Source organism: Phytophthora infestans, genomic scaffold, assembly GCF_000142945.1.
Source record: "Phytophthora infestans T30-4 supercont1.25 genomic scaffold, whole genome shotgun sequence".
Lineage (NCBI taxonomy): Eukaryota > Oomycota > Peronosporomycetes > Peronosporales > Peronosporaceae > Phytophthora > Phytophthora infestans.
The window spans coordinates 2,091,446-2,104,744 of NW_003303734.1; the positions used below are offsets into that span (position 1 = coordinate 2,091,446).

A 13,299-nucleotide genomic window follows, 5' to 3' on the forward strand; every position below is an offset into this window, starting at 1 on the left:
AAGTCGATGGTTTTCGACTTTGAGAATGAGAGTTTGTGACGAACACCTCTTCATTCTGATTGGTCGGTAAGCCGAACCTAAGTGGGGGAGGATGTAAAGGGTACGTAGCCCTAAGTGTACCCTGGTTACATGAAGTGTGACACGTCATACTTCGGGATATTTGGTACAAGGTACCAAGGTCGTCCAAAGCCAACCATTGGTTGCATTTCTAAAGGTGACTCATAGTTTGTATTAAACCCAAGCTTTATCTACCTATAAATATACTCAGCTTACATTCTACCTTAGATAGGTCACTTCGCTCCCTTTTCGATAAAAGGGGACCTGTGAACTGCCGTTCACTGAGAGTTTACATACTTTCGGAAGCTAACTTCCTCTAGCGCAAGGTGCTGTGTGACCCCGTCACAACTGCGCTGTTCAGCACACAACTGACGGCGTCGACGCTGAGCCATTTAAGCAGTGTGGAGGCGAGCTAACACTTATTATATAAACGCTTACGGTGAAGTTACTGCTCTTGTTTGAGAAAGATGAGCGGGACTACACTGAAATGGACAACTCACTTGGACGCCACCGAGAATCCGCAGCTGGTTTTATTACGCTGGCAGTTCCGGAAACTCTGGAGAGTTCCCCTCTCTTTTCAATTGATGCCAACAAGAGGACAAAACCTCACCCACATATAATGGAAGCATCGAAGCCAACGATGCCTTATACACACCAGATTGCCGTGGTATTGTCGATATTGTCATTCAGCAAAGCGGGTTGAACATGCAAAAGTATCAAGCGTACATGGGTGACGGACTTGGAAACTGTGCGTTCCGCGATTCCCAAGAGACCGAGGTTTAGGTGCCGTTTAACTAATCCACTTTTTATGCAAGGCGGGAGGGGATTACGGAGATCGAGATGTAAGTAATTTATAAAAAGTGCGATAGGTACATCATAATACATGTAGTGCTGTTTTCCGGCCACCAATTTGTTGTGAACAATATCACTTTTAAAATGGCGGCAGCCACCACAAAGGCAAAAATACCCGCGGGCAGAGGCTCAATCACCACTCGGCGATGCTCAACATGCAAGAAGGTCTTTGCGTCCCCGTATTCGAAGACCCGCCATCTCAAAAACATGTTTGGCCAGCAAAGCAGCCAAAACGAAGAGGGTTGCCGCGAGGAAAAAGCACAGGAAGGCGCGTAACAAAGCGTACTACCTCCGGCGCAAGTGGGGCATCTCTCTTACTCACGACCCGATCAGCAAAATCCTCGACACTCTCCTCTCCCAGATTCCAGACGCCAAGGTGCCAGGTCTTCCAGCGAGAAAAGCTCAGCCGAAGTTTCGACTCCAGCGACTAAATCGCTAATAACATTTTTTGGTGCCGATAAAACCTTTTTATTGTTGTGATCTAATTTGTGACCGCTTTGCTTCTAAACGTGTAGCATTATTTCAGCACGAAATTGTCTCTTACAATTTACAAAAACTGAGCTTATATTTGCAAAAGCCACTTTTAATAGCACCAAAAGCGTGTTGAAACACGGATATGATTCTGAATTCACCAAAATTGATCTGAAGGCGTATATCCTCTATTTGCAGCCACTTAGAAATATTGCGGTTGTCGATATGAAGATACGAATATTACAATGAAATAGGACAAATACTTGACATTTTCTTGTTATAAAACAGTTTATGTACTAAAACATATCTTGTATTGGGTTAAAATGGTCTACGACCCGCGTGTCCCCAACTACGAGGAGGTAGAAACTCGTAATAGAATGGCTGGTTTGTTGTATTCGTTGCTTGTCCTTGGCTGTCTGAGGGTTGCTCTTGCGTGCTGGTGTTGGTTCTCTGGTTTAATACTTCGTTCAGAGACGGGAGTTGCATGGTGAATGCCGAGATAGTATGAATCGGTACTGTGTTTGACAGAAGCAGTTCTGTAAAAGTCATTTCAGAATCCGGGCGGAGCGCTGGATAGTTCATGTCGACCTTATCGGCATACGTAGGATCCCGAGCCGTACCGGACACTCCGTGGTTCTTCTTGTGTGTTTTCCTACGCTTTGTGGACTTGTTTGGCTTCAAAGGAGCCGGATCGATCACTCTAGATGCACAGCTCTCAGTCCAGCACCTTCTAATTTAAGCAGTGCTCGTGAAAATCCTCGGTTTCAATTTTTGCTGACGTTCTGACTTTACGATTCTGATAAGATCGTGTACACATGACCTTCCGTTCGACCGTCTAAAGATGCCAGTACAAGCATCTATCGACTCTTGCTTTCGCACAATCCGATGGGCTTGCTTCCACAGTTTTGACGTTTCTTCAAGTGCATATCTGTTAATGAAAAGGACGACTCCAGTATACCGCTCCTCTTGCAGCTGGTGAGAGGCCGTGCTGACGTCGCGTTCGACCCCGTAAGAAACATTTTTAATGCAAATTTCCCACCATGGAAGCAATTTCTGGAATGCAGTGAGATGATCTTCACGGGCAGACTCAAGCCAGCGTTTGCACTTGGAGTGTGTGCCCTCCACAGCCGACGTATCACGGTATCCAAAATGTAAGTATTGGGATGTCCAGTAATGCACTAACTTGGTTTTGTATTTCCACCAGTGTTTGTCCAGATAAGCTGCCATTTCCACGCTGAACGCACGAATAATAGCACAGCGCGATTCAAATTCCGCTTCCGAAGGAGCTTCGACGGCGTCATAATACAGCTCCAAGAACTGATCTGTTGCAACCGTGTTCTCGTACTTATCCTGGCCAGGTGCAGGGTTTTCAATCTCAACTTGTCCAAAACGTGTTCTTGTCTTGGCCAAAACGTTGCGATTCATGTGCCAACGGCAGACCAGAGATGGGAGGTCGGGGAACGAGCGATCCAACGCGTTCATACAGGCCTGGTCCCGATCTGTAAGTATGATCGTAGGCTTGATAGTCTGTCATCATAAATAGCAGTTGTTCGAGAGCCCACAAGAAGTCTTCTTCCTTTTCAACTGACAGCCAGCACGGTGCTATTGGTAACACAGAGTTCATGTTCGTCATTGCGATAATGTTCAATAGCGGCAAATCGTACGCGTTAGTCTTGTAGGTGCAGTCCATAATCAAAACGTCGGAATTCCACTTGTAAAATTGTTTGTATCTGTGTGAGACCAGAACAAATATTGCAACCGAGAGGTCTCGGGACTTACTTTATACTTAAAAAAAGAAATTGTTCGTGGACAGTTTTTTCAAAAGCAGCTCCGCTGGTGTGTTGTTTGCAAGAGCCTCACGTCGGCTCGCTCTCTTGTGATTCGCCACATCTTTCACCAGTATTGTTGTTTCAGGATGAGCGTGGCGAATTGTTGCCACCACAGCCGCAGGTGCAATTCCAACAGCGAGTTGAGAGGAAATCAAATCCTGTGTTGAAAGATCCGACGAAACAAGACGCTGCATGTTCCGACGTCGAAGTCCAGCGTGAATACTGGGGTCTTCGGAAGCTGGGCGAGTGTGTAACGCAGATCCTTTCAAGTGCACAATTTTTCATTTCCCTGAACAATCGTTCTTGTTGACAGCTTCAAGCCGAATTTTCATTGTACAACCAGTTTTACTTGTCCCTCGCTGTACTCGAATTCTCTCGTCTTCAGTAAGGTGACGGTTGTTCTGCGTATGTCCGTATTTGTCGCATTTGAAGTCGCACTGCCATATCCCCTTGGCGTTATCCTTCCTGTGGTGGCCTTTAGTGACGTCAATTCCCTTTCCCCGATTCCAAGCATGGTGAGCGGCTTCGGCTTCGTAATCAAAGACGTTTTCAGGTAGCGGGGAAATGCTGAAGGAAGTCGGAGTACTTGCAGATGTCGCCATAATAGAAGAATAATGTTTATCACCCACAGCAACCGCTCGAGATTATTTTGGTGTTTTGTTACTCTTGGCCATATATAGTCCGCCTATTTTTAGTCATGTTTGTGAGAGCTATTTTTGAATTGATCCCTGCCATCGCACGTTTTATATATCACTTACACCTCGATCTCCGTAACCTCGATCTCCATAGTTTTCCCCGGCGGGAGCGGATCTTTTCTTTCGTGATCCTCACCTCTAAGCGATTTATCTCCTTAGTTTTTTTTCTTTCTCGTTAAGCACTTTTGCTTCTGCACATGACGAAGCTTTACCGGAAATCCGGTGTACCTCTAATTGTAGGACCCGAGCCCCCTTCTGTGTCGATTGAGAGATCACAGTTGCAACTCCTCCATTCCCAGTCGGCTCCAGATACTACTTTACCATTTGAAGGTGCGCATGGGCTCCTGCTGCGCCGTGCACCGCGACAAATTGGTGCAAACGTACACTGCACGGCCGACTAGTACCGCTCCCTATTACTTTGTTCATCGTTTTGCCAAATTGTTGGCGACTCTCAAATGCTTCTAGCATTCGCACAATCCGATGGGCTTGCTTCCACAGTGTTGACGTTCCTTCAAATGCATATCTGCTAATGAAAAGGACAACTCCAGTATACCGCTCCTCTGCAGCTGGTGAGAGGCCGTGCTGACGTCGCATTCGACCCCGTAAGAAACATTTTTAATGCAAATTTCCCACCATGGAAGCAATTTCTGGAATGCAGTGAGATGATCTCCACGGGCAGACTCAAGCCAGCGTTTGCACTTGGAGTGTGTGCCCTCCACAGCCGACGTATCACGGTATCCAAAATGTAAGTATTGGGATGTCCAGTAATGCACTAACTTGGTTTTGTATTTCCACCAGTGTTTGTCCAGATAAGCTGCCATTTCCACGCTGAACGCACGAATAATAGCACAGCGCGATTCAAATTCCGCTTCCGAAGGAGCTTCGACGGCGTCATAATACAGCTCCAAGAACTGATCTGTTGCAACCGTGTTCTCGTACTTATCCTGGCCAGGTGCAGGGTTTTCAATCTCAACTTGTCCAAAACGTGTTCTTGTCTTGGCCAAAACGTTGCGATTCATGTGCCAACGGCAGACCAGAGATGGGAGGTCGGGGAACGAGCGATCCAACGCGTTCATACAGGCCTGGTCCCGATCTGTAAGTATGATCGTAGGCTTGATAGTCTGTCATCATAAATAGCAGTTGTTCGAGAGCCCACAAGAAGTCTTCTTCCTTTTCAACTGACAGCCAGCACTGTGCTATTGGTAACACAGAGTTCATGTTCGTCATTGCGATAATGTTCAATAGCGGCAAATCGTACGCGTTAGTCTTGTAGGTGCAGTCCATAATCAAAACGTCGGAATTCCACTTGTAAAATTGTTTGATATCTGGGTGAGACCAGAACAAATATTGCAACCGAGAGGTCTCGGGACTTACTTTATACTTAAAAAAAGAAATTGTTCGTGGACAGTTTTTTCAAAAGCAGCTCCGCTGGTGTGTTGTTTGCAAGAGCCTCACGTCGGCTCGCTCTCTTGTGATTCGCCACATCTTTCACCAGTATTGTTGTTTCAGGATGAGCGTGGCGAATCGTTGCCACCACAGCCGCAGGTGCAATTCCAACAGCGAGTTGAGAGGAAATCAAATCCTGTGTTGAAAGATCCGACGAAACAAGACGCTGCATGTTCCGACGTCGAAGTCCAGCGTGAATACTGGGGTCTTCGGAAGCTGGGCGAGTGTGTAACGCAGATCCTTTCAAGTGCACAATTTTTCATTTCCCTGAACAATCGTTCTTGTTGACAGCTTCAAGCCGAATTTTCATTGTACAACCAGTTTTACTTGTCCCTCGCTGTACTCGAATTCTCTCGTCTTCAGTAAGGTGACGGTTGTTCTGCGTATGTCCGTATTTGTCGCATTTGAAGTCGCACTGCCATATCCCCTTGGCGTTATCCTTCCTGTGGTGGCCTTTAGTGACGTCAATTCCCTTTCCCCGATTCCAAGCATGGTGAGCGGCTTCGGCTTCGTAATCAAAGACGTTTTCAGGTAGCGGGGAAATGCTGAAGGAAGTCGGAGTACTTGCAGATGTCGCCATAATAGAAGAATAATGTTTATCACCCACAGCAACCGCTCGAGATTATTTTGGTGTTTTGTTACTCTTGGCCATATATAGTCCGCCTATTTTTAGTCATGTTTGTGAGAGCTATTTTTGAATTGATCCCTGCCATCGCACGTTTTATATATTACTTACACCTCGATCTCCGTAACCTCGATCTCCATAGTTTTCCCCGGCGGGAGCGGATCTTTTCTTTCGTGATCCTCACCTCTAAGCGATTTATCTCCTTAGTTTTTTTTCTTTCTCGTTAAGCACTTTTGCTTCTGCACATGACGAAGCTTTACCGGAAATCCGGTGTACCTCTAATTGTAGGACCCGAGCCCCCTTCTGTGTCGATTGAGAGATCACAGTTGCAACTCCTCCATTCCCAGTCGGCTCCAGATACTACTTTACCATTTGAAGGTGCGCATGGGCTCCTGCTGCGCCGTGCACCGCGACAAATTGGTGCAAACGTACACTGCACGGCCGACTAGTACCGCTCCCTATTACTTTGTTCATCGTTTTGCCAAATTGTTGGCGACTCTCAAATGCTTCTAGCATTCGCACAATCCGATGGGCTTGCTTCCACAGTGTTGACGTTCCTTCAAATGCATATCTGCTAATGAAAAGGACAACTCCAGTATACCGCTCCTCTGCAGCTGGTGAGAGGCCGTGCTGACGTCGCATTCGACCCCGTAAGAAACATTTTTAATGCAAATTTCCCACCATGGAAGCAATTTCTGGAATGCAGTGAGATGATCTCCACGGGCAGACTCAAGCCAGCGTTTGCACTTGGAGTGTGTGCCCTCCACAGCCGACGTATCACGGTATCCAAAATGTAAGTATTGGGATGTCCAGTAATGCACTAACTTGGTTTTGTATTTCCACCAGTGTTTGTCCAGATAAGCTGCCATTTCCACGCTGAACGCACGAATAATAGCACAGCGCGATTCAAATTCCGCTTCCGAAGGAGCTTCGACGGCGTCATAATACAGCTCCAAGAACTGATCTGTTGCAACCGTGTTCTCGTACTTATCCTGGCCAGGTGCAGGGTTTTCAATCTCAACTTGTCCAAAACGTGTTCTTGTCTTGGCCAAAACGTTGCGATTCATGTGCCAACGGCAGACCAGAGATGGGAGGTCGGGGAACGAGCGATCCAACGCGTTCATACAGGCCTGGTCCCGATCTGTAAGTATGATCGTAGGCTTGATAGTCTGTCATCATAAATAGCAGTTGTTCGAGAGCCCACAAGAAGTCTTCTTCCTTTTCAACTGACAGCCAGCACTGTGCTATTGGTAACACAGAGTTCATGTTCGTCATTGCGATAATGTTCAATAGCGGCAAATCGTACGCGTTAGTCTTGTAGGTGCAGTCCATAATCAAAACGTCGGAATTCCACTTGTAAAATTGTTTGATATCTGGGTGAGACCAGAACAAATATTGCAACCGAGAGGTCTCGGGACTTACTTTATACTTAAAAAAAGAAATTGTTCGTGGACAGTTTTTTCAAAAGCAGCTCCGCTGGTGTGTTGTTTGCAAGAGCCTCACGTCGGCTCGCTCTCTTGTGATTCGCCACATCTTTCACCAGTATTGTTGTTTCAGGATGAGCGTGGCGAATTGTTGCCACCACAGCCGCAGGTGCAATTCCAACAGCGAGTTGAGAGGAAATCAAATCCTGTGTTGAAAGATCCGACGAAACAAGACGCTGCATGTTCCGACGTCGAAGTCCAGCGTGAATACTGGGGTCTTCGGAAGCTGGGCGAGTGTGTAACGCAGATCCTTTCAAGTGCACAATTTTTCATTTCCCTGAACAATCGTTCTTGTTGACAGCTTCAAGCCGAATTTTCATTGTACAACCAGTTTTACTTGTCCCTCGCTGTACTCGAATTCTCTCGTCTTCAGTAAGGTGACGGTTGTTCTGCGTATGTCCGTATTTGTCGCATTTGAAGTCGCACTGCCATATCCCCTTGGCGTTATCCTTCCTGTGGTGGCCTTTAGTGACGTCAATTCCCTTTCCCCGATTCCAAGCATGGTGAGCGGCTTCGGCTTCGTAATCAAAGACGTTTTCAGGTAGCGGGGAAATGCTGAAGGAAGTCGGAGTACTTGCAGATGTCGCCATAATAGAAGAATAATGTTTATCACCCACAGCAACCGCTCGAGATTATTTTGGTGTTTTGTTACTCTTGGCCATATATAGTCCGCCTATTTTTAGTCATGTTTGTGAGAGCTATTTTTGAATTGATCCCTGCCATCGCACGTTTTATATATTACTTACACCTCGATCTCCGTAACCTCGATCTCCATAGTTTTCCCCGGCGGGAGCGGATCTTTTCTTTCGTGATCCTCACCTCTAAGCGATTTATCTCCTTAGTTTTTTTTCTTTCTCGTTAAGCACTTTTGCTTCTGCACATGACGAAGCTTTACCGGAAATCCGGTGTACCTCTAATTGTAGGACCCGAGCCCCCTTCTGTGTCGATTGAGAGATCACAGTTGCAACTCCTCCATTCCCAGTCGGCTCCAGATACTACTTTACCATTTGAAGGTGCGCATGGGCTCCTGCTGCGCCGTGCACCGCGACAAATTGGTGCAAACGTACACTGCACGGCCGACTAGTACCGCTCCCTATTACTTTGTTCATCGTTTTGCCAAATTGTTGGCGACTCTCAAATGCTTCTAGCATTCGCACAATCCGATGGGCTTGCTTCCACAGTGTTGACGTTCCTTCAAATGCATATCTGCTAATGAAAAGGACAACTCCAGTATACCGCTCCTCTGCAGCTGGTGAGAGGCCGTGCTGACGTCGCATTCGACCCCGTAAGAAACATTTTTAATGCAAATTTCCCACCATGGAAGCAATTTCTGGAATGCAGTGAGATGATCTCCACGGGCAGACTCAAGCCAGCGTTTGCACTTGGAGTGTGTGCCCTCCACAGCCGACGTATCACGGTATCCAAAATGTAAGTATTGGGATGTCAAGTAATGCACTAACTTGGTTTTGTATTTCCACCAGTGTTTGTCCAGATAAGCTGCCATTTCCACGCTGAACGCACGAATAATAGCACAGCGCGATTCAAATTCCGCTTCCGAAGGAGCTTCGACGGCGTCATAATACAGCTCCAAGAACTGATCTGTTGCAACCGTGTTCTCGTACTTATCCTGGCCAGGTGCAGGGTTTTCAATCTCAACTTGTCCAAAACGTGTTCTTGTCTTGGCCAAAACGTTGCGATTCATGTGCCAACGGCAGACCAGAAATGGGAGGTCGGGGAACGAGCGATCCAACCTGTTCATACAGGCCTGGTTCCGATCTGTAAGTATGATCGTAGGCTTGATAGTCTGTCATCATAAATAGCAGTTGTTCGAGAGCCCACAAGAAGTCTTCTTCCTTTTCAACTGACAGCCAGCACTGTGCTATAGGTAACACAGAGTTCATGTTCGTCATTGTGATAATGTTCAATAGCGGCAAATCGTACGCGTTAGTCTTGTAGGTGCAGTCCATAATCAAAACGTCGGAATTCCACTTGTAAAATTGTTTGATATCTGGGTGAGACCAGAACAAATATTGCAACCGAGAGGTCTCGGGACTTACTTTATACTTAAAAAAAGAAATTGTTCGTGGACAGTTTTTTCAAAAGCAGCTCCGCTGGTGTGTTGTTTGCAAGAGCCTCACGTCGGCTCGCTCTCTTGTGATTCGCCACATCTTTCACCAGTATTGTTGTTTCAGGATGAGCGTGGCAAATCGTTGCCACCACAGCCGCAGGTGCAATTCCAACAGCGAGTTGAGAGGAAATCAAATCCTGTGTTGAAAGATCCGACGAAACAAGACGCTGCATGTTCCGACGTCGAAGTCCAGCGTGAATACTGGGGTCTTCGGAAGCTGGGCGAGTGTGTAACGCAGATCCTTTCAAGTGCACAATTTTTCATTTCCCTGAACAATCGTTCTTGTTGACAGCTTCAAGCCGAATTTTCATTGTACAACCAGTTTTACTTGTCCCTCGCTGTACTCGAATTCTCTCGTCTTCAGTAAGGTGACGGTTGTTCTGCGTATGTCCGTATTTGTCGCATTTGAAGTCGCACTGCCATATCCCCTTGGCGTTATCAGTACAGTGGTGGCCTTAAGTGTCCTACAATTAGATTTACACCGGATTTCAAGCATGGTGAAGCGGCTTCATGTTCAGAAGCAAAAGTGCTTTACGAGAAACGGGAAAAAACTGAAGGAAGATAAATCGCTTGCAGAGGTCGAGGATCACAGAAAGAATAATGATTCGCTCCCGCCGGGGAAAACTATCGAGAGTATTTAGGTGTATGGAGACTCGAGGCCATGTATAGTCCACATATATTAAAACGTGCGATGGCAGGGATCAATTCAAAAATAGCTCTCACAAACATGACTAAAAATAGGCGGACTGTATATGGCCAAGAGTAACAAAACACCAAAATAATCTCGAGCGGTTGCTGTGGGTGTTAAACATTATTCTTCTATTATGGCGACATCTGCAAGTACTCCAACTTCCTTCAGCATTTCCCCGCTACCTGAAAACGTCTATGATTCATACGACGAAGCCGAAGCCGCTCACCATGCTTGGAATCGGGGAAATGGAATTGACGTCACTAAAGGCCACCACAGGAAGGATAACGCCAAGGGGATATGGCAGTGCGACTTCAAATGCGACAAATACGGACATACGCAGAACAACCGTCACCTTACTGAAGACGAGAGAATTCGAGTACAGCGAGGGACAAGTAAAACTGGTTGTACAATGAAAATTCGGCTTGAAGCTGTCAACAAGAACGATTGTTCAGGGAAATGAAAAATTGTGCACTTGAAAGGATCCGCGTTACACACTCATCAGCTTCCGAAAACCCCAGTATTCACGCTGGACGTCGACGTCGGGACATGCAGCGTCTTGTTTCGTCGGATCTTTCAACACAGGATTTGATTTCCTCTCAACTCGCTGTTGGAATTGCACCTGCGGCTGTGGTGGCAACAATTCGCCACGCTCATCCTGAAACAACAATACTGGTGAAAGATGTGGCGAATCACAAGAGAGCGAGCCGACGTGAGGCTCTTGCAAACAACACACCAGCGGAGCTGCTTTTGAAAAAACTGTCCACGAACAATTTCTTTTTTTAAGTATAAAGTAAGTCCCGAGACCTCTCGGTTGCAATATTTGTTCTGGTCTCACCCAGATATCAAACAATTTTACAAGTGGAATTCCGACGTTTTGATTATGGACTGCACCTACAAGACTAACGCGTACGATTTGCCGCTATTGAACATTATCGCAATGACGAACATGAACTCTGTGTTACCTATAGCACAGTGCTGGCTGTCAGTTGAAAAGGAAGAAGACTTCTTGTGGGCTCTCGAACAACTGCTATTTATGATGACAGACTATCAAGCCTACGATCATACTTACAGATCGGGACCAGGCCTGTATGAACGCGTTGGATCGCTCGTTCCCCGACCTCCCATCTCTGGTCTGCCGTTGGCACATGAATCGCAACGTTTTGGCCAAGACAAGAACACGTTTTGGACAAGTTGAGATTGAAAACCCTGCACCTGGCCAGGATAAGTACGAGAACACGGTTGCAACAGATCAGTTCTTGGAGCTGTATTATGACGCCGTCGAAGCTCCTTCGGAAGCGGAATTTGAATCGCGCTGTGCTATTATTCGTGCGTTCAGCGTGGAAATGGCAGCTTATCTGGACAAACACTGGTGGAAATACAAAATTAAGTTAGTGCATTACTGGACATCCCAATACTTACATTTTGGATACCGTGATACGTCGGCTGTGGAGGGCACACACTCCAAGTGCAAACGCTGGCTTGAGTCTGCCCGTGGAGATCATCTCACTGCATTCCAGAAATTGCTTCCATGGTGGGAAATTTGCATTAAAAATGTTTCTTACGGGGTCGAATGCGACGTCAGCACCAGCTGCAGAGGAGCGGTATATTGGAGTTGTCCTTTTCATTAGCAGATATGCATTTGAAGAAACGTCAACACTGTGGAAGCAAGCCCATCGGATTGTGCGAAAGCAAGAGTCGATAGATGCTTGTACTGGCATCTTTAGACGGTCGAACGGAAGGTCATGTGTACACGATCTTATCAGAATCGTAAAGTCAGAACGTCAGCAAAAATTGAAACCGAGGATTTTCACGAGCACTGGTTAAATTAGAAGGTGCTGGACTGAGAGCTGTGCATCTAGAGTGATCGATCCGGCTCCTTTGAAGCCAAACAAGTCCACAAAGCGTAGAAAAACACACAAGAAGAACCACGGAGTGTCCGGTACGGCTCGGGATCCTACGTATGCCGATAAGGTCGACATGAGCTATCCAGCGCTCCGCCCGGATTCTGAAATGACTTTTACCGAACTGCTTCTGTCAAACACAGTACCGATTCATACTATCTCGGCATTCACCATGCAACTCCCGTCTCTGAACGAAGTATTAAACCAGAGAACCAACACCAGCACGCAAGAGCAACCCTCAGACAGCCAAGGACAAGCAACGAATACAACAAACCAGCCATTCTATTACGAGTTTCTACCTCCTCGTAGTTGGGGACACGCGGGTCGTAGACCATTTTAACCCAATACAAGATATGTTTTAGTACATAAACTGTTTTATAACAAGAAAACGTCAAGTATTTGTCATATTTCATTGTAATATTCGTATCTTCATATCGACAACCGCAATATTTCTAAGTGGCTGCAAATAAAGGATATACGCCTTCAGATCAATTTTGGTGAATTCAGAATCATATCCGTGTTTCAACACGCTTTTGGTGCTATTAAAAGTGGCTTTTGCAAATATAAGCTCAGTTTTTGTAAATTGTAAGAGACAATTTCGTGCTGAAATAATGCTACACGTTTAGAAGCAAAGCGGTCACAAATTAGATCAAAACAATAAAAAGGTTTTATCGGCACCAAAAAATGTTATTAGCGATTTAGTCGCTGGAGTCGAAACTTCGGCTGAGCTTTACTCGCTGGAAGACCTGGCACCTTGGCGTCTGGAATCTGGGAGAGGAGAGTGTCGAGGATTTTGCTGATCGGGTCGTGAGTAAGAGAGATGCCCCACTTGCGCCGGAGGTAGTACGCTCTGTTACGCGCCTTCCTGTGCTCTTTCCTCGCGGCAACCCTCTTCGTTTTGGCTGCTTTGCTGGCCAAACATGTTTTTGAGATGGCGGGTCTTCGAATACGGGGACGCAAAGACCTTCTTGCATGTTGAGCATCGCCGAGTGGTGATTGAGCCTCTGCCCGCGGGTGTTTTTGCCTTTGTGGTGGTTGCCGCCATTTTAAAAGTGATATTGTTCACAACAAATTGGTGGCCGGAAAACAGCACTACATGTATTATGATGTACCTATCGCA

The 13,299-nt window shown here is 46.3% G+C and overlaps 1 protein-coding gene across 1 annotated transcript; it reads left to right on the forward strand.

Moving 5' to 3' along the window:
- Nucleotides 1–8,804: 8,804 nt before the first annotated feature.
- On the forward strand, nt 8,805–12,519 carry PITG_13189 (uncharacterized protein; the record flags this gene model as incomplete). The annotated part of the gene is made up of 7 exons (XM_002900659.1): nt 8,805–8,887; nt 9,095–9,237; nt 9,345–9,370; nt 9,880–9,950; nt 10,555–10,670; nt 11,350–11,604; nt 12,140–12,519. The coding sequence occupies 7 exons, from the start codon at nt 8,805–8,807 to the stop codon at nt 12,517–12,519; spliced, it is 1,074 nt and encodes a 357-aa protein (XP_002900705.1).
- Between the last annotated feature and the right edge of the window lie 780 nt (nt 12,520–13,299).